We start from the raw sequence: 20,894 nt of genomic DNA, 5'->3' as shown, positions 1-20,894 counted from the left end.
GTTGACATACTCCACATCTTCATCCTCTTCATCTCCATTAGCTGCCCAGTCCCTTTCTTGAGTAATGAAAGCCCTCTCCTTTTGCTTGAGTAGATCAAAATATTTCTTTTTGTAATCTACTTGTTCAAATTTCTTCTTTTCAGAAGTTGGCTTTCTGCACTCACCTGCAAAGTGTCCACTTATACCACAATTGAAACACTTGAACTTGGATTTGTCCACAGTGTTTTTGTGAGGTTTAGTGGCTCTAGTGTTTTTCTTGAATTTCATCTTTGCAAATCTTCTGGACAGAAATGCAAGATGCTCATCAATTCCATCTGAGTCATCTTGGCTGGAGTTGTCTTCATTTTCAGCAACTTGCTCTTTCCCCTTGCTTGATTCCTGATTTCTTATACCATCTTTGGAGTTTGATGTAGATCTCGCAGTTTCTTGTCTGCATTTCCTCTCATCTTCAGCTACCAATGCAACTGAACTTCCTTTCTTTCTCCCCTTCTCCAATACCTCATCCTGTTCCAGCTCTAGTTCATAAGTCTTCAAGATTCCATACAATCTTTCAAGAGTGAAGTCCTTATAATCTTGAGAGTTTCTTAAGGAGACAGTCATGGGTTTCCATTCCTTTGGCAAGGATCTTAAAAATTTAAGATTTGAATCCTTCACCTGGTACACTCTTCCATACAGCTTCAGTCCATTCAACAGCTTTTGGAACCTATTGAATGTTTCATTTAAAGATTCATTTTCTTCAAAATGAAAGTATTCATACTGTTGAATGAGAAACTGCATTTTGTTTCTTTCACTTGTTCTGTACCTTCACACAGTAGTTGAACTGTGTCCCAAACCTCTTTGGCAGTTGTGCAATTTATCACATTATCAAACATATCCATGTTAAGACCATTAAACAAAATGTTCATAGCCTTCTTATCCTTGTGGACTTCTTCTGTGTCTTCCATTGTCCATTCTGCTCTAGGTTTTGGAATGGATTGACCAACAGCAACTGTGGCTGTAGCAACTGTTGCTACTTTGTGGGGAATGTGAGGACCATTCTCAATGCAGTTTACATAACCTTTATCTTGGGAGAGTAGATGAAGGTGCATTTTCACCTTCCAATGGTGATAACTGTCTTTGTCAAGAACTGGGATCTTTACTCCAATATCCTTCTTACTCATCTTTGTTAGATTCCAAGATCTTTAAACTCTTTGTTTGTCAAGAGCCTGCTCTGATACCAATTGTTATTCCTAGTGGACTAACAATGAGATTTACAGAAGGGGGGTTGAATGTAAATCTCAAAACTTTTTCAAGTTTTGAGCAGTTTATGAAAGTTGTGTGTTCAAGAAGAACAAGTGTGTGAATTGCTTTAAGCTAATACAGACAGATATATATTCAAGCACAAATGTAAAGAACACAACAGACCTTAAAAACTTTTCTGGTGGATTTGTTGTTCCACCAGAGATGGTATTTTAGAAAATCTGTGATTAAACAATGTTGATCACAGCTGCATCCTAGTACAAACTAGATGAATTTTCTCTCAATATTTTTCTAAACAGCTCTGGAAAATCTCTCTTCTAATTACTAGCTTCTACTTGGTTTATATATTACCAAGTGTACAAGTGAAGAACAATATAAAATACAGTAATAAAATAAGATCTTCACTTGCTTCTTTTCCTGTTCACTCCAGTACTTTGTTGACTATTGCATCTTTGTACTAGAGAAGAACGGCTGCTTTTTCTGTTGTTCCTGAAATTCGGCTACCACATCTCAGTTGTCTCTATCAACCCATGTGCCTCTGTCTGTAGGTACAACTACCTCTTATCAACGGCTAATCATCAGAACATCTGTTGAAGCTTTCATCCGTTGATGCACTCATCCGTTGAAGGATGTTATCCGTTGAAGCTTTCATCCGTTGATGCACTCATCCGTTGAAGGATGTTATCCGTTGATGACTTTATCCGTTGAAGCTTTAGAGACATCCGTTGAAGCTTAGCTTCTCATCCGTTGAAGGTCTTTAAGTCATCTGTTGATACCACTTCACTTATACAAAATTACAAGGCATGAAGTATTTACAATTGGCCTTCCTATCTGCATATCATCTAGTAGTCAACATGACTCATAGTTTCTCTCAACTTCCAAGAATTACATTTCAAATACAGAGACTGAAATATGCTACAACACTAGACTTATTTCTAAGTAAAGCTACACCATCAACGGATAGCCAAAGTGGTCTTATCCGTTGAGGCTACAGACACTAAATTTCTACTTAAGTATTTTGTTAAACATATCATCAAACTAATGCACATACATTCCTAACAGAGACTAACTAAGACAACACTTTTGTTTTAACATAAAACCGTTGTATAAGAATATTAGCTATTTTTCGATCTAACGGCCGATATCAAATCTCATTTCAATGAAGGGCTCTCATTTCGCCACCTCAACAATCCTTGTGAATGATTTACCACCTATCACGTGCTGCCACCTCAATACGTGGTACCCATTGAAATTCCTCAAACAACTGTTTTCATTCCGTTGTTTGATGGTTTAGAGGACAACCTTTCTAAAAAACCGTTGTCTGAATTACACAATGTAATGTTAAAACCGTTGTCTTCTAACCCTATACGTTAACATAGTAACAACGGTTTGTAATCGTTGTGTTAAAGATCTACAACAACACTATATTTAAAAAACCGTTGCCTGACTCGATGAGAGGATACAACTTGTACAACAGTTTAAAAAAGATGGATATCCGTTGTCTGTTCTGGAGCTCAAACAACTGTTTTTTTTGCAAATTCAATTCACCGTTATATGATTTTTTAGGACGACGGTTTTTTTTTTAACCATTGTCTGTCAAGTGTTGTCTGATTGTAAATTTCTTGTAGTGGTTTATTCTGTATATTGCAATTACATCTTAAATTTGGGTACTCTATTATTGTGTAAGATATTATAAATTCATAAATTAGTTGGTAATCGTCCTATTCACTTGGCAAAACTTTTACCCTCTTTTTGCACATATTTTCCCCAATAACACTTGTATTCTCATTTACAGTGGAGCTATATCATAAGTATTTTGTGATTTCTTGTGGTAATTTTGATCATCAAATGCTGTAGTACGACGACATAGTTTTTTTTTGAATTTATTACAGATTATTAATATGTTTCTTTCATTTATTGAATAATCACATATTATCATTATATTTCCATTTTTTGTTCAATAACAGATGATACATTAACAATAATACGTATATATTTAACTGCTTTGAGATTAATCCTGGTCATTATATGACGGGTTGTTTATGTTTCAATATTTATCTTTAATATATTTATCAATATAATATTTGATGATATGTACTGCGGGATAAATGTGTGCTGGAAAAACTAGAAAGGACAAGTATAAAAACAAGCAGATTTTTTCCCAAATTAAGCAAATTTGTGTCAACTTCTTTTTTCGCATGTTTGTTTGAATGAGCCTTTACAACATTACTTGACTTTGTTAGGTTTGCACACAAAATTCTGTTAACCTACGATCAATATATGAATTATGAAAAGATGTTTACTAGAGGTGCATCAGGTTAAGGTTATCTGATGGAAGTATTTTCAAACCAGCGACCAAATCTTATTTTAGCCAATTTTTTTGAAACAAATACCATGTTGTGGAAGATGAAAGTGATCGACTGTTATTTATAATTTTGAAAATTTTCATTTACGGTCTTGTTGAAATAATGATCTTTCATAATGTTATATTATGAATAAAATTAGTATAACGATCCAGAGTCTCCCAAATAAATTAAAAAAGAAAGTACACTTAAATACATGTACGTATCACGTATGTTAGATATTCATCTAAAAAGTATATATTAACTAGTAAATACGATTGAGTTATCGTATAGCTAATCACATATCATGCCAAAAATAAATATCAATTTTTGTTAAAAAAATAATAGTAATAAGTAATTAAATCCAGTAATTCAGATAATAGCATACTGATACTCAATTTTATCTATAATATCAATAAGGCAAAATATTTGTTAGGAATCACGTATTTGTCAATAATAATGTTACATATGAAGAATTTTATTTTAAATCATAAGATTATAAAAAAAACTGTATATTAACATACACAAATAGTATAAAATTAATCAAATGATATTTTAATAGATAATATAAACGGAGAAAGAAATATAATTGTATAATTTATCAACGATTGTTTTTATTTAAAATATTGAAACAATTTTAATAATATATATATATATTAAAATATAACAACCGTAATGGGTTATAATCTGTTTCAACCTCCATTTTGATTATCCTCTCACATGGTCGTCAAATTTTTTAATCAAAGGTTTAAGACCGTTCAGATCTAAATATTAAAATAAGGCACTACCCAGTACCCAAGCTCTCAAATTCGAATCATTTCAACAACAAATATTTATATTATTATTTATAAGGATGTAAATAAGTTCTCATATTATTATTTATAAAGATATGAATAAGTTCTCAGGTCGAATCTCACCAACAAATATTATTATAATATGAATACATTACCCCTACTCCTAGGGTTCAAATTCCTCAAATAACAAATATTTATTTTATTATTTTTAAATATACAACTAAGTTTTTTGGTTCAAACCACACAAACAACAAACACTAGATTCTTATTTATAAATTTTCAAATAAAACTTAACAACTCAAGCCTCTCTAATGTACTATTTGATTTTTCCTTCAAATTATACACATTCAAATAAAAATTATATAATTAATAATTATTATATTTTCATTAAATTATAAATAAGATAGATAAAATATACAAATATTAACGAAAACTTTGCATAACATTATAGTACGAGATATAAGCTAATTATATCCTTTATATATAATAATCGTAAGGGACTTTTATCCAAAATTTTGGTTTTATATCGTTTAAATAATTTCAACCATTAATTTGATATATTAAAAAGAAATGATTAACATTATATTCATAATACAATCATAAATAGAAAATGAGTATATTGTTCTAACAAGCACCAATTACGATACAATATCCTGATGCAATCCTAAATAGAAGATGATTACATATTTAACCAATTATAAATATAAATAAATTATATTATTCTACTACTATTCAAATACAAAAATATTAAACATTAATGGTATAAATTAGGTATAATATAATTAGATATTCTACTATATATAGTTGCAATTTAACTTTAAATATGTATATTTCTCAATATCTGCATATTTGTTGCAACAATATTACAATTAAATATTAAAAATAAAAATAAAATTACAAAAATATCATAAATATCATAAATAAAAATATATGTATATACACACACACATTAAAAATAAAAATAAATATTATTTTATAAAAAATAAATTTTAAAAAAATCGTGCATCACATAGGCTATAAATTTTTTTTTTGGCAAAAAAACAGTTTTCATTAATTTGAACATAATACATCTCAGACAAATCCCCGAATGCCGAGACAAACCCCCTACTCCCGATACAACCATGTTTTGTAAACAAATAATATACTAAAAATAATTAGATAATTTGTTTCTTGATCGTTTAACACACAGAATTTAAAATTTTTTAAACTAAAAACGAAATCGAAGACATTTCAAACTATACCGACATCCCTAAAAACATCATCACAATTGACCATATCACATAAAAATCATTGTTATCCCCGTGTTTATTTTATTTTTATTTTTTTAATCGTAGGTAACTCGCAGCGCAGTTTTTAGAAACACCAACCGCATAAACTGAGATTTGGAGAAGCGCCACTCAAGCTATCTACATGCCGAACACCCACTAGTTATAGATATGTCGAAAACACCCCAACTATCTACAACTATCTACATGTCAAATACTAGTTATAGGCATGCAACAACTGTAAACCCTCGAACGATGAAGAATCTTTGGTTGTGAAAAATGAGTTTTTGCAATAATCACAACTACCTCTGATTCAATGCAAGTTTTCCCAATCATCAAAAATATCAATAAAATCATTTTCAACATATCAAACGTCAAATAAACCCCACCATAACTAAACAAAAATATAACAAAATATAAAAAAAAGGAGAGATAAACACACACTTCAGGTAGAGCGGGCAATCAGGCCGTGTCGTGTACTTTCGTGTTTCGTGTACATAAACATGAAACACATATCCGACCCGAAATGATTTCGTGTACCCATATATGAAACCCATATCCGATTCGAATCGTATCGTGTACTTTCCGTATACTTTTCGTGTATATTAAATAAAAAATTATTATAATATATATATACATATAATATATAAAAAATCTATTTTAATATATGATTTAATGAAATATGGAGAGTGTATATATATAATATATTTTTACATAGTATTCTATAAAAACTTGTAAACATTTATATTATATTTATATTATATACATAAATATATGCATGTGTTATATATATTAATTTATAAATATATTTATCTAATGTAATTTCGTGTACTTTCGTGTACCTAAATTGAAACTCATATCCGACACTAAATCTATTGTGTAATTTCGTGTTCGTGTACATTCGTATTTCGTGTACCAAAAATTAAAATTCATATCCGTATTTTTCGTATCGTGTTCACGTGTCGTATACCAAGTTGTCCGCTCTAACTTCAGGAGAGACTCAAGAACACCAAAAAAATTAACTTTTGGGCTGCAAGCTTATATTAATAAGAATTGGCGAAGGAAACGTGATATTGGGCCTGTTTGATCATCCTTATAAGAGGCTTATTAAGTATTTATCGACGAGTGTTTGTTGATTCAACTTATAAGTAAAATTTATAACTTATAAGCTGATTAGTTGAATATTAATAACGACGTACTTTTTCTCAACTTATTTTGATTTTTCATTTTTTAATTAACTTTAGCTTTAAAATATATATTTTCAAATGTTAATCAAATCTAAAATTTACGAATAAAAATAATTATATTTAAAAATTATTTATTTAAGTTCATTTAAGTAAAAAAAATCTGACTTATAAGTATAATTATCCAAACACTTATATTACTTATAAGTATTTATCAGTTTGTCACTCATAAGTCACTTTTTCAATTTAAGTTATAAGTTACCTATTTTAAAATTTACCAAACGGAATATCATTTCGTTTACAGGGATATCTGTTGTTAAACTTAAATGGTTGAATTTTTTAATTTCTTAATCTCTAAGTACCATAACTTGGGTCCATAGCTCAGTGGTAGAGCATTTGACTGCAGATCAAGAGGTCACCGGTTCGAACCCGGTTGGGCCCTTTTTTGGGTGTCATTCAACTAAACAAAATTAAGAACTGTACACGCGCCGTGTTCTAAATTTGAAAAATGGTTACTTCCTCAAAAAAATTTAACTTGTTTTTTTCTTCATGAAACCGGAAAAAATATTTAAATCTGGAAAAAACATTACGTTACTAAATCAAGAAATCATACCAAGCCCTAACAAACGCAGAAAATAAGGACACCATATTTTTGTAAATGGAGTCTTGAGACTCTTAACTAGAACACTACTGTTGCTGCTAAGAAAAATTCAAAAGTTGTCAGCTATAGTTTTCTTCAGCACAACTTTTTACTTTCGGGTTAAACAAGTCATACATACGTATAATTAGCAAAAAAAAAAGTCATACATATGTATATAAAAGTACAAACGTTTTGAGTTACATTTCAGAATCACAGCCAGATAACATTTCATTGTGTATTCAAGCAGACTACTTCAACTGTTTACATGTTTATGCCTGCCTTGTTTTGGTCAACCTATCCCAACTAGAAAAGAGCAACCTTAACACAGAATAAAACACCGCCTGTATGCACGATATAATAAAGTTCCAGCAGGATGACGGCCAGTACCACGGATATAACAAGCGAAAGAAGAGACTGATAACATGCCGCGGATATTGCCCAACCTGAACCAACACATAAAACTGTTACTTACAATGTACATATAAATACAGTGATGCTCAATCTCCACGTACCAAGAACTCTTACGACTGGACTTTGAGTTTGTGTATTAAGCAAGGGTCTGAAAAATAGTACTTACAGGAAATAACAAGTCTAGTGCAACCCATGCTGCATGACGAACAGCTCTTGTTGGATACATTGGACCACCTGGAGAAGTGAAGCTATACAAGCAAGTCTTCAGTCGAGTACTAGTAGCCATTCGCAATTCCATTCCTGCAGAAAACGACAAAAGACAATATAAACAATCAACTTTTTAGTCACCTACGCAAATTACTGGCAAATTACAATCAACTCCCAAAACAAGTTCACATTGTACCTTGGAGAGCTTTGATGTGGGACAAGTAGTGTAGCAGGACCGGTTCCACTTTCAATTTTAAGAGCTGTAAAAAGGGGTCAGAAATAAATTACAAGAGTAGCCCTGCCAGATAGTTTTAAGATATTCACCACTAGAGATGTAACTCACTCTTAACTTACTTGATCAGTTAGCTCAATCACAAAAACATCTGCAGGACCACCAATCAAGAAAGCGTTTGGGAATTCAGGAAATTTCTTTAAAAAGCTTTCAATCTTGTCAACTGCAAAAAGAAAATTTTAAAAATATAAAAGACGTCACATTGTGAGGTAGACTACTAAATTGTAAGTAGTGACATGCGTACCTAAGTTGTAAAGAAAAATGAACCTTGACAGGAGAAGAAAGAGATCACGTTGCGCCTAAAATAGATGAAGAAAACAATAATGTTAAGACTTTTACAAAAAAATCTTTGAATGACTTGACTGTGAGATCATTTACATTTGGTGTCTGCAGAGATGTTCAATATTCCTGACCTGTAATGGAATTTTCTTTAGACGTTCAGGAACCAAAGCGACTTCCTCGAGAAGATACTGAAATGAACCAAAATATCACTTGTAAAATAGAATCAAATTTCAAAGGTCTCAATCGAAAACTTCTTAATCAGAATGAAATCTAACCCGAAAGAGACTATGGAAGTGTCTTTTGTTTGTCTGGACATCAATCCTGCGAATTAAATTACATAATTCAGAAGTTATTTCATTACATAAAAATGCTGGAACAAAAGTTAAAATTCCTCATGTAGCAATAGCCACTAAGAGCAACTCCAATAGAGTCTTAGCATGTTCCTCAAAAATATTATTATAAAAATGGATCCTAGTGTTTTAGGATATTTTATTGTAGTTCAACTCCGACCACATTCCTTAAAAGTGTATCCTAGTAATATTTTATTATTATATTTAAACTCTAGTTATGTATTTGAAATGGAGAAGAGAGAAATGAATTTTTTATTATTAAAAGCAAGATAAGGAATCACTAGTGGTTCCTTATAAATAAGGCATGGATGAAGGATGATAACTTTTCAAGGAATCACTAGCATGATGTTGGAGCTCTATTTTATAAAAGATTCCTTAAATTTTAGTTTAAGATCCCAAATAACTAACCTGTTGGAGTTGCTCTAAAGAACAAATCTGTACACCCCTTAGATATAAAGAACAGACATGTAATTTAGCAAAAAGATGTGAACATAGCTTTAGTGAAAGGATAAAGGTACAACAAATAATTAAGATTACAACGAACATGATTCAGGTTTTTCAGCAATCTACTATATCCTAATAATATTATAACTAGAACTGTGGGGAACACAACCGAATTGCATGACGAATCTGCAACCCCATAAAATCTCCGATTATATTGATGCTTTTAATTTGTCCTCTATAACCCACTTGCGCTCTCTATTTAGAGAATGTCAATGCACCCTGATTTGCTGGACTATTGGACTTCATGAGCTTTCCATTCCTCTTCATGCACAACCACTCTCTAACAGTGTCTTAACCTGATTTCTCTTATGACCAGAAATAACATCTAACTGAGAAGACATATCTAGTATTTATGGATCCTCTAGTATACAAAGATAAAAAAAACTTACAGAAAGGGAAAACAAAAAGTATGTGGACACGAGAAAGGAAATTTAACTATTCTAGTAAGTTCAGAATTATCAAACAGAAAATTGGAGGTTAAAGTTAGCCTAGTGGCAAGGAAACTCTCACCTGTGAAAATGTTATGGATTAATACCCTTACTATCCTCCCCTTAATGTATACTTGCAGATGGTACAAAACAACCATTCTATAAAGAAGGAAATGGAATAAATAGAAGAAAACATGATAATGGGAAATGTCTGTCCCACATCACATGGTCGAGTAGAAACACACAGACAAACACATGGGGAGGGGGAAGACCGTAGACCCGGTAATTTCGGACACGACATGACACGACTTACACGACACGAAAATTTAGTGTTTGTGTTTTCCATTTTAGTACATAACACGAAAATACACGAACACGAAAGTACATGACCGAGATTTAGTGTCGGTTTTGTGTTTTCCCTTCGAGTACACGACACGACACGAAGTATACTACATAAATAGATATTATAATTAAATATTAATATTTATAATAGATATATGCATATTCATTTTTAAAATAATTACTTAGTTTTATAATATATTTATAAATGTGATCTAAATATATATTTTTAATATATTTCATAAAAAATTTACCGAAAAATCTTATATTTTTATTTATTTATTTATTTGATTAATTAATATTAATATTCGATTTTACACGAAAAACACGACACGAAATGAAAGTACACGAACATGAAAGTGCATGAACCCTAAACATGTTGATTTTGTATTTGACCTTCAAGTACACGAAACACGAAAATACACGACACGAAAGTATCTAGGGAAGAGAGAGAAAGAGTTAGGGGGGATATGCAAAGCACCATCCCATGATTCCATATAGGCCAACTTCATTAGTACTCAACTGTATGCAGTACACATGTCCTTACCAGAAAACATTTGTGGCACCTTGAACAAGAGCTGATGAGTAACGAAGGAGGATGTCGGCATTATCAATTTGAACTTCAAATAACTGCAATAATAACAAGTATCGTTACTGGTCTATACTCTAAGGATGAAGAAAATAATTATCTGCTGTTAACAGAAAAACCAGTTAAAACCTCTACTTCCATTTAGTAGTATAATCGACAGACAAAATAAATACATATTTAGAGCCACGGTTCAAACACCCCACACCCCAGAATCTGGATACTTGTCTATAGCTTTTACTTCTGATTCCAGCATCCCTAATAGGGATGAGGTTCACAATTACAATAATTGTGTGCTTCTAAGTCCAGGATGCAGATGTATAATGTGTTTGTTACATCACAATCATGATCAAATTTCCCATCACATCTCTTTATACATCATATTCGTTTAGCTTGTATGATAATATTCAGAGTGTAATAGGATTATGAATGATACAATTTACTTATAATTGGTAAAAGTGAGAAGCAAGACACTATAATATCAAGTTCACACACACATTGTCATAAAAGATGCTACAAAGTTTACAAGAAAAAATTGATAACACAATGAAAAACCACTTATTAAGCCAGACATGACCGGTAATATATATACAATCATGCATAGTTTACTGTGTCTCGGAGTACTTTGAACAGAATAAGGAAGTTAAGTTGCACCGAACCAATTCATGGACACAACATTATCCACATAAACGTGCAAGGGGTATGATAGTTGTACAGACACCTAATACTTGGACAATAAGTATGTGTTGATCAAAATATATAAACAAGTCTGATACAACCTACTAAAGTCCAAAAATGTTCCACTGGATCCTATTCATCCATACGTAACACTTCCATTGTTCCATTGTGCGCCAACTTTCCATCTACGTCAATATTAATTATAATGACTGAAGATCTAAAATTGCAATAGCAGCTCAGTTTCGTGGTCTGGCTTCAAATTGCATATGTAACCATCTATATTGCAAAAAAACGATTATTACTAATTGATTCTCAACAGAAACAATAATATGAGTTTTATTTCCCATACATGTTATTTGATTTACAAATTTGACTTGTTTCCAACGTAAAATTGAGGATTTACTAGAAATTTGATGCCACAAATAGGAAAGAGAACTGCAATAATTGGGAAAAAAAATTACAAGAACGAATGTGTGAATAAGGCAAATATCACAATCGTAAAGGTGTCTGATTGAAGTATGTGAATAACAAAAATTTGTGTACGACACTACGACTTGTAAAGATGCCATTTACATGAGTAAATAGCTTTGTTCTAAATTCATAAGCAGGTGACCTGGATGACTGGACGCGCTCGCCTAGGCCATCCATTAGATGCACAATGCATTCGATTAGGACCCAAATAATTTGTTGACGAGGAGCAAAATGCAGTTGAATTTTTCAGAAGACATGGTTGATAATTAAATTTTTGTAATTAACATTTTTTACTATATATCTACATACATATATTTAAAAAAAGGCACACCATAGTCACCCTCGTGACTCAATAGGTCCACCTCAAATGAATAACATAAATTTTGACTAGTTTACATGTCACTTGAAGGATATATTACTAACATACACACAACTAAATCATTATATGAGATTAAATATGCTAATTTTACATAAATAGTATATACCATTATTTTTAGAAGCAACTTATTATGTAATTAAAAGGTAGACATATATATATATATACATGTGTGTGTGAAGAAATTTATGTGAATTGTAAAGTATAAATACAAAAGCAAAGATAGAAATTGAGAATTTTTCATTACTAATCATACAAGAAAATTAACAAGAAAATAGAACACCCAAAACAGTACAACAGCCCAGAAGATATTCTTTGAGATAAAGCAGAGCATGAAAAAGGTATCTGTGAGCTTGTAAGGATTCAGTAATTTAAGAAAAATGTATAAATTTAATTGACAGACCATATTTGTTAATACCAAGATTAATAGAAGTAGAGATAAGCTGGAAAGAAAATATCAAACTGATTAGAAGAATATACTTTCACAAAGACTTTTGTTTCAGAGATATTTATAGAGACGCCTAGCCTTCTATACGCAAGGCAGTCAGGAACGCATTCCCATTTCTGGTGGCCTAGGAATAGGCGTCGGATACAATATATAGTATATATAATAAGCCCAATTGTTTACGGGCCTTGATCTGTTAAGTATTTTTCATTAGCTATTCTATTATCTGTTATGATGATGTAATCCCACATCAAATTAAATTAGACTTGATTATTGGAATCGAAACATTGAATTGTGTCTCTGGATTAAATTAGACTTGATTACTGGAATTGAAACATTGAATTGTGCCTCTGGTTATGGTTGCGATCCATCATTATTCTCCCTTCAGTTGGGAAATCCTTCAATCCACCCAAATTTATCTATTTAGTGTTTTATCTCATTAATCATTGTTTCCACATTATTTTCCGCATAAGAATCTCTTTTCATACATGCAACTCATAAATTACTTTCAAATATAAATTTCCTAATATTTTGAAGTTCCATTTTCAGTTAAGTTACAAATTACAAATAACTTAGGAATTAGCAAATACATTTTCTTTTAGTTGCAAATTTGATTTACAAGTGAAAATGAATTGATTATTCAAAATAATTAAATTAACAAATAAATAAAATGTAGCTATTAAATTGTCATTAAGCTTCCAGAGAAATAAACTTCCTAATAAAATTTTCCAGAAAACGTATCACCATCTTCACATATCGGAAAGATTTTCTTCAAACCAGTTCCATATGCTGTTAAAGGTGTCAAAGTTGTTAAAATCTAACCACCTTCTACAAAACATTCTTCATGTGTTTAATGACCATCTCTTCTTAACATTTTTAATGTTACAGGCATGAAAACTGAATGCCAGTATTCCAAATAGGGAGAATAATCAAAATACTATGAAAAGGAAATCAAATTGCCTCTAATGCAAAACCTTGAGATGTTTAAACTTTTATTGACACCAAAGTATATACTTAAACTTTTATCGATGCAGAAGTATATATTTAAAAATGGTTCACAATTAGACAAGGACAGATCTCAAGTCTAGCAGAATAAAGTATCTCAAATGCAAAGTTCTTAACTAGCTTAATAAGGATAATGTGATAACATGAAAGCCTATTCATTTCCCTTGACAAAATTTACTTTCAAAATGTTTTGACAGAACTGTTTATTTAATAATTTTCCAATTGACTATGTCTCCGTATTATCTAGGGTAGCTCAAGCCTTTTTAGCATTCTTAGGCTTTCCCGTGAGTTTCTAATACCTATCAGACTGTCAAGTTTAGGCAATTCACTAATTCTTCACTACTACCGATGTTCAAGTAACTGAACACAAAAGAAAGACCAGTGTTGATGCTAAAAAAGAACCTGACATGCTGCAAAATAACTACTACTGGCTTTATCTTCAGATACCAAGTTTGGTCCTTAAAATCCAAATTCTATGCTCTTACACACTTGACACTATGATATACTGACAATGCCATACTACCAAGAAAATGTTTGACAATAAGGAAAAGATACACAGCTCGACGTACCCATTTATGGAAGAGAAGGGAAAATATATGAGAAGCAAATGCTTGGCTCCAGAGTTTTACAATCAAATCAAGAATAGGTTCTCCATTCTTGGGCACCCAGACAAAATGATCAGCAAGCACTTCATAAAAGCATAATGGATCCTCATCCCTCTCTTCTTCTATGGAAGCTAGCTCTTCACTGCTGAGAATTATATCTGTTTACAATTTCAATATAGCAAGATGAGTGAGAAAGGCAATCCAAAAATTATATGCCACCTTGCTTCACAACATTAAGATGATGTAATAAATCAGCTTAACAACAAATGAAGCACCAAATAACCTAATTATTGAGCTCAATAATCTAAAAACCAGAAAACTACCTCTATGCAGTTTGAGTATTAGTATAGTTTTTCTATTACAAAATGGAACACAGCATTCTAGGTTTTCTATAGAACTAAATTTTCCAAAGAGTTTTCTAATAAAACAACCAAATCAAGAAATCACATAACGCAATGCAGCTAACTTCCTGCCAACTGGCACACTAGTTCAAGATAAGCATTTGGGAGAATCAGAGAACTGAGGCACCAGATGCCATTTATACTGGAATATTAAATGACACGAATAATAAAATCTGCATAACTAATATTTTTGTACATGTGACTGCTCCAGGTCAGTACTAAGCACATTTTCTACTCAAAAAAAAACATAACCAATAAAGCAGCCGTAACTATAGACCAGAAGACATTACAACAGAATCCCCACAAAGCATGTAAATCCAACATTGTGTCTAAGGACACACTAAGGAGCACAATATTGTGGTGTTGTATTAACAATTGAATTTAATTATTTGATTTGCTAGCATACAAGGACAACAGTAAATAAACTAGTGGTGACCATTTCTAGTACATTTACAAACTATCACCATATATTTACACATCTAGCTTGCAGATTATTACTGTGATACTAAAAACCATGTACATATTTCCAACAAAGACATCTTATTTGAAACGATTGATTATCTTATATCAACACCTTATACTTGATATAGTTTTTACACTGTTTATATAGACACAGAAACCCGTTTACCAAACATCCAAACAGTAGGCAGTAATTAACGAATTCACCTAATTAAGATAACACTATTGACTAATACAGTTACACACTGTAAATAAACTTCAAAACAAACAGTCACGATAACAATGATAAAAAAAACATTGAAATGAAAGGAGATAATTGAATTGAATTAACCTCTGGCACGATCATCAACTTCCAAAGCAATGTCCTGAAAGAGTTCTTGCAATAAATTGCGACTCAGCGTAGGCGATGCTATTCCCTGCCACAGTTCAACACTCAATTCATCAAAATCAATCATCGTATACGTCTACACATACGTATACAATCATACATACATACATAAACTAGAGAAGAAAGCTCAATCCATATCAACATCAATATTACATATATACGCACGCACACATATACATGAATAACAGGGGGGACGGAGAGGGAGAGAAATAGAGAGAGAGAGAGAGAGAGGGAGGGAGGGAGGGAGGGGGGGAGAGAGAGAGAGAGAGAGACTCGTTGAAGTTTTTTCTCGATCTCCTGAGTAAGAGCGGTGAGATAAGCGGAGCTACGAGGCGTTAATGTGTGCGGTGGCATCCTGATGACGATGATCGATTAAAGAGAAAGTGCATTTAATTTGCCCTAACCCTTAGCTTCACCACCAATTCACGATTAGTAGCCTCTCAATTGAACATATGCGAACATATATATATATATATGTGTGATTATGTATCTATCCGTGATCTCAAGGAGGAAGCTGTATAATTTTGAACTAGTATTTAAATTATTGATGTGGATAATTGGTGTTTGTTATTAATGACGACGAGATGATGATGACGATGATGATCGGAAATGATTCAGAGACTCCGAGTAATTTATGACCCTGTTTGTTTTGCTGGACGAGCGGTACTTTTCTTTTATTCAAGAATAAAAATTTTGCAAAGAAAAGCGGTGAAGAATTAAAATAAAAATTAAGAAAATAATTAGAATTTATTAAAGTGCTGAAGTGGACAAATTTATGATAAATTTCATTTCGGCGAAGTCTTCCTGTGTGTGCATATAGAGATATAAAGAACTAAAATACAGTTTGAAATTATGAAAATTTCCAAACTAGAAAAGATCCAAATCATCATCGTAATGATATGGTTACTTCTTGAGATGAGAAGTATGGGCGATTGAGAGTAGTGTCAGCAGTGTCATTGAAGGGAAGCAGCATCACCACGCATTGTATTTACTTTTTTGTTAAATGGAGTAAACTTCAATTGATAAGCCCGGAAGGATAAGTTTCTATACTACCCCACGTCCCCACCATACTCCTCCATGCTTCCCAACTTCAGTAGCATGCATCTGATTCTTTTATCATTTTCGGGAGGGCGTTCACGGTTCGGATTGAATCGATTTTGAGCAAAATGTCAAATTAAACTGTAAATTAAGATTTTGGAAAAAAATTATTCATAACTGTAATTGCGGTTGCGATTAATCACATTATTTACGGTTATTGCGGTTCGATTTGCGGTCAATTATTTAATATAATTTTTTTAATAATTTACAAAAAGAAATTGAGCATAATATAAAATATTAAGGAGGAGCACACTGTTCATGTTTAAAAACTAATGCAGTAAAAACTAGCAAATGAAACGTAAATATTAAGGGTTAATTATCAAATAGGTCAGTTACTGCGTCCAAATATATCAAGTGAGTCAGCAATTACAAAACGGACTCAATTAAGTCACTCGTTTGAAAATTTGTATCAAATATATCACTCTATCGTTAGTCGAAATTCTTAAAAGTATTATATATTGAATTTCGCACATTTTTTATGAATGATATTACATCCAAATAAAAGGTTCCGAGTTCTACTATTTTAGATAATATTTTTGGATTTTTAAAATTTTATCAACTATTTATTTTAAATTTTTTAATTGTTTTATTTGATTTAAATAAGAATAAATAGTAGATAAATTTTAAAAAATCTAAAAATATTATTTAAAATACTAGAACTCATAATATTTCAATTAGATGTAATATTATTTATAAAAAATGTGTGAAACTCGATATATAATATTTTTAAGAATTTCGACTAACGATAGCATAATCTTTTTGATACAAAATTTTAAATGAATGACTCATTTAAATAAAATGACTGACTCAATTGATACATTTGACTCAATTGATATATTTAGACGGAATAAGTGATGTAGTTGATAATTAACCCAAAAGTTAATAGAGAGATATCCTGCAAGGTGGCCCGTCCAATTCGAACCGGGTGAGTCAATGACCCTAAATTCATCCTATTTGATTTCATTCAAGTTTCTCAAAATTGGTTCTGATTTTCCGAGCCAGCCTTTGATCCCGTGTAGGCCGTATGTACTGGGCCCACTAAAATAGTGATCCAAAAAATTTACTATAATCCAGGATATATGTGTTACTCCATATTTTCAAAATAAAACTCTAAGTTTTCTTATTTGAATTGATAGGCTCAAATGACTTAATTTTGTTTAATCAATTTATTATTATCGATTCGTGATTCACTCGTATCATAATCATTGTACTCTCTTGTTAATATAGGTTAGGTTATAACATTTATTCCTAGGTTATAAAATACTTGCATAATAGCCCCTGGCGTACTGACCGTTTTCAAATAATATATCGAAATCCGATGTATAATATTTTTATATTTTTTTAATATTAGTAAATGGAATATAATCTCTAATAATTTAATGAAAATATACAAAAAATAGCTTGTAGATAGTTTATATTCAATGAATATTTAGACTCTAAATTGATGATTTATTGTGTTATACATTTTTTCAGGTTTAATAATTCTGATAATAACAAATATTTTAATTATATGTGATCTTTAAGTCAAATAAGTTGTCATTTATTATAAGTTGTGTAGTTCATATATATGAGTGTAATGTGATGAAAATTTGTTGCATATGATGTAGAATATGTCTCAACTCAATCACAAATTTCTCGTGTTGAAATGTCAGTATAATGTTGTTTAATTATTCGCAAAAGTGTTTAGTTAGCAAATATATACATATATAGTATTTATACACGAGATATCTGCTTAAGAATATGTTATTGTGTGTGATATGGTTGATATTATATTATATATTATTTTACTATAGAGACTAATATAACGTTATTTTAATCATTGTTATTATTTTATCATTGATTTCAATCTTTTTTCATTTACATATTCACTAATCCTGAATATGGGTTTGAATATGGGTTTCATGTGTCAATTTTTTATAAATTCAGTAAAATATTCATAAAAATTAGTACTAAATTTATAATATTTTAAGTTATTATAAAAGAAAGAATACGATAATTTTTGTAATGAGTATAATTATTTTTCCTTTCTTAAAAAAATAGATCGAATCAAATTATATATTTTAGTGTCTATATGAGTTGAGTTAAATGCACTTTAAATCTTCAAACTTTGTTCCAAAAACAAATTTGTACACCAATTTTGGAAAACTCATCCCCTTAAGATAGACTTTGACATTCAATACACACCCATTTTCGGAATTTCATGAAATTGAGCAGGGTGAGAATCGAAATTAGCAAAAAAAATAATAGAAAAAATAATTTTTAGTAAAATTATAAAATATTAGCATCAATATTATTAAATTGAAATTGAAATTGAAATTACTAATATGATTTAAAAAAAATTTAAAACTTATATTTTTAGTTGGTTAAAAAATCATTTTTTAATACTTTTGGGAAATATGAAATTTACTTTAACAATTTTTTACTGAATTTCCGATTCTACCCTCTTCAATTTCATAAAAATCTTAAAATGGGTGCATATTAAATGTTTCGTATACGTTAGGGGTGCAAGCTGATTTTAAAGTGCAATAACTAATATAAGTTTCATTCATATATTGTAATTTTAAATATGAAAATTATTTTATGATAATATGAAATAGTTTCATACCAAATTAAACAATGCCAAAAAATTTAATGTTTCATTCAAAAACTTTTAAATTTAGATATAATTCTAATTATATAAAATAATGCACATTTTACATTTTTTTTATAATTATGATACTATCTAACACGGTAAAATCAATACATTTTTCAAATTACTTAATTGCTAGTTTTTTTTTATTTCTAAGACTAACACCACTCCATTGAATTATATGTACATCTAACATTATTCCATTTATTCAATAATTAATAACTTATTTGATTTTTTAAGATCAATTTGGTTAAATAACTAAAATTTAGCGATATGTTTTTTTCTAAAAATTATATAACATATACTTTCTAAAAAATATTTTTTATTGAATAAACACGTATTAAAAACTAGTTTATTTATTTTTCGTATTAGTGTGACCACGAATATTTGACATTGTTAATTAATTCTTATATATAATATCGTAGAATTTTAATACAACAATTACTTAAAAACATATGGCATTATTTACTAAATATATGTTATATCTTAATTTATTTATAATTTTTGTATAATGGCTCTCTTTACATGTTAAATTTTATCAAAATTATTATCTTAATTGCAACTTTTATTATTTACAAATATACAGCTAACTAAATTAATATAAATATATGAAAGGAAAAACTTGGCTAAAAATGATATTTCATGAATTGCAAGAGGAAACTGAAATTTAATTATTTAACGACACATACATATTAAGAGATTGATTAAAAACATAAAAGATAAAATAGCATAGTGATATTGTACTATGATGATTAATGGGTAGATTGGGGTCAATTCTTGCCAACAGCATTTTTAATTATAATAGATATATAAGCAAATTCGTAATTTCACTGAGAATAAAAAATCTCACTAATTTTATCACTTTGTTCTCTTATTAATATCTTTATATATATATAAAGGAAAACCCTCAGAAACTCCAAAATCGTTTGAAAATTATTTATCTATTTTTCTAGAACTCCTCTATTTTAATTCAATAAAACAAAATTTCCTTTTATACTTTCGAATTAATAGGGAAGGTAATAAATATTTAGAAATCAATCTTATTTAGAATTTATTTATTCAAATTATTTTGAACTAATAGGGAAGATAATAAATATTAAAAAAATTAATCTTATTTAGAATTTATTCATTCGAATCATTTCGAATTAATAGGAAAGATAATAAATATTTAGAATTCAATCCTATTTAGAATTTATTAAAACAAATTTTTACCTTTTTCTCAAATAACTTAAATCGTAATTTCCTATTTAAATTTTAAATTCACTAAAAAATTGAAAGTTTCATATTTAGGTCATATATTTTAGAAAATAAAATAAAATTCAAGTTCATGTAGAAATATAAATAAAATCCAAGTTTATATCGAGTATAAAATTTACTTATTTAGGTTATATATTTTAGAAAATAAAATCTAAGTTCATGTAGAAGTAGAAATATAATTCAAACTTATATAGAAGAAGAATTTTATTAAAATTCTAT

The 20,894-nt window shown here is 30.0% G+C and overlaps 1 protein-coding gene and 1 non-coding gene across 2 annotated transcripts; one reads left to right on the top strand and one right to left on the bottom strand.

The window, feature by feature from the left end:
- The first annotated feature begins 7,194 nt into the window (after nt 1–7,194).
- On the top strand, nt 7,195–7,266 carry TRNAC-GCA (transfer RNA cysteine (anticodon GCA)). Its single transcript has one exon. It is a non-coding gene; the product is annotated as a tRNA-Cys (tRNA).
- A 343-nt stretch (nt 7,267–7,609) lies between these two features.
- Nucleotides 7,610–16,584, bottom strand: LOC141707305 (uncharacterized). The gene is made up of 11 exons (XM_074510392.1): nt 15,965–16,584; nt 15,635–15,719; nt 14,408–14,601; nt 10,825–10,907; nt 8,932–8,977; nt 8,788–8,844; nt 8,619–8,673; nt 8,437–8,537; nt 8,279–8,342; nt 8,042–8,175; nt 7,610–7,907 (listed from the first exon to the last, which is right to left on the bottom strand). Exons 1-11 carry the CDS (start codon nt 16,043–16,045, stop codon nt 7,734–7,736), a joined length of 1,074 nt encoding a protein of 357 aa, XP_074366493.1. The 5' UTR covers nt 16,046–16,584; the 3' UTR covers nt 7,610–7,733.
- Nucleotides 16,585–20,894: the final 4,310 nt, after the last annotated feature.

Source organism: Apium graveolens, chromosome 2 (genome assembly GCF_009905375.1).
Source record: "Apium graveolens cultivar Ventura chromosome 2, ASM990537v1, whole genome shotgun sequence".
In the NCBI taxonomy this organism is placed as follows: domain Eukaryota; kingdom Viridiplantae; phylum Streptophyta; class Magnoliopsida; order Apiales; family Apiaceae; genus Apium; species Apium graveolens.
Note: the sequence above shows the minus strand (reverse complement) of the source record. Positions and strands in the feature narration are given on the sequence as shown.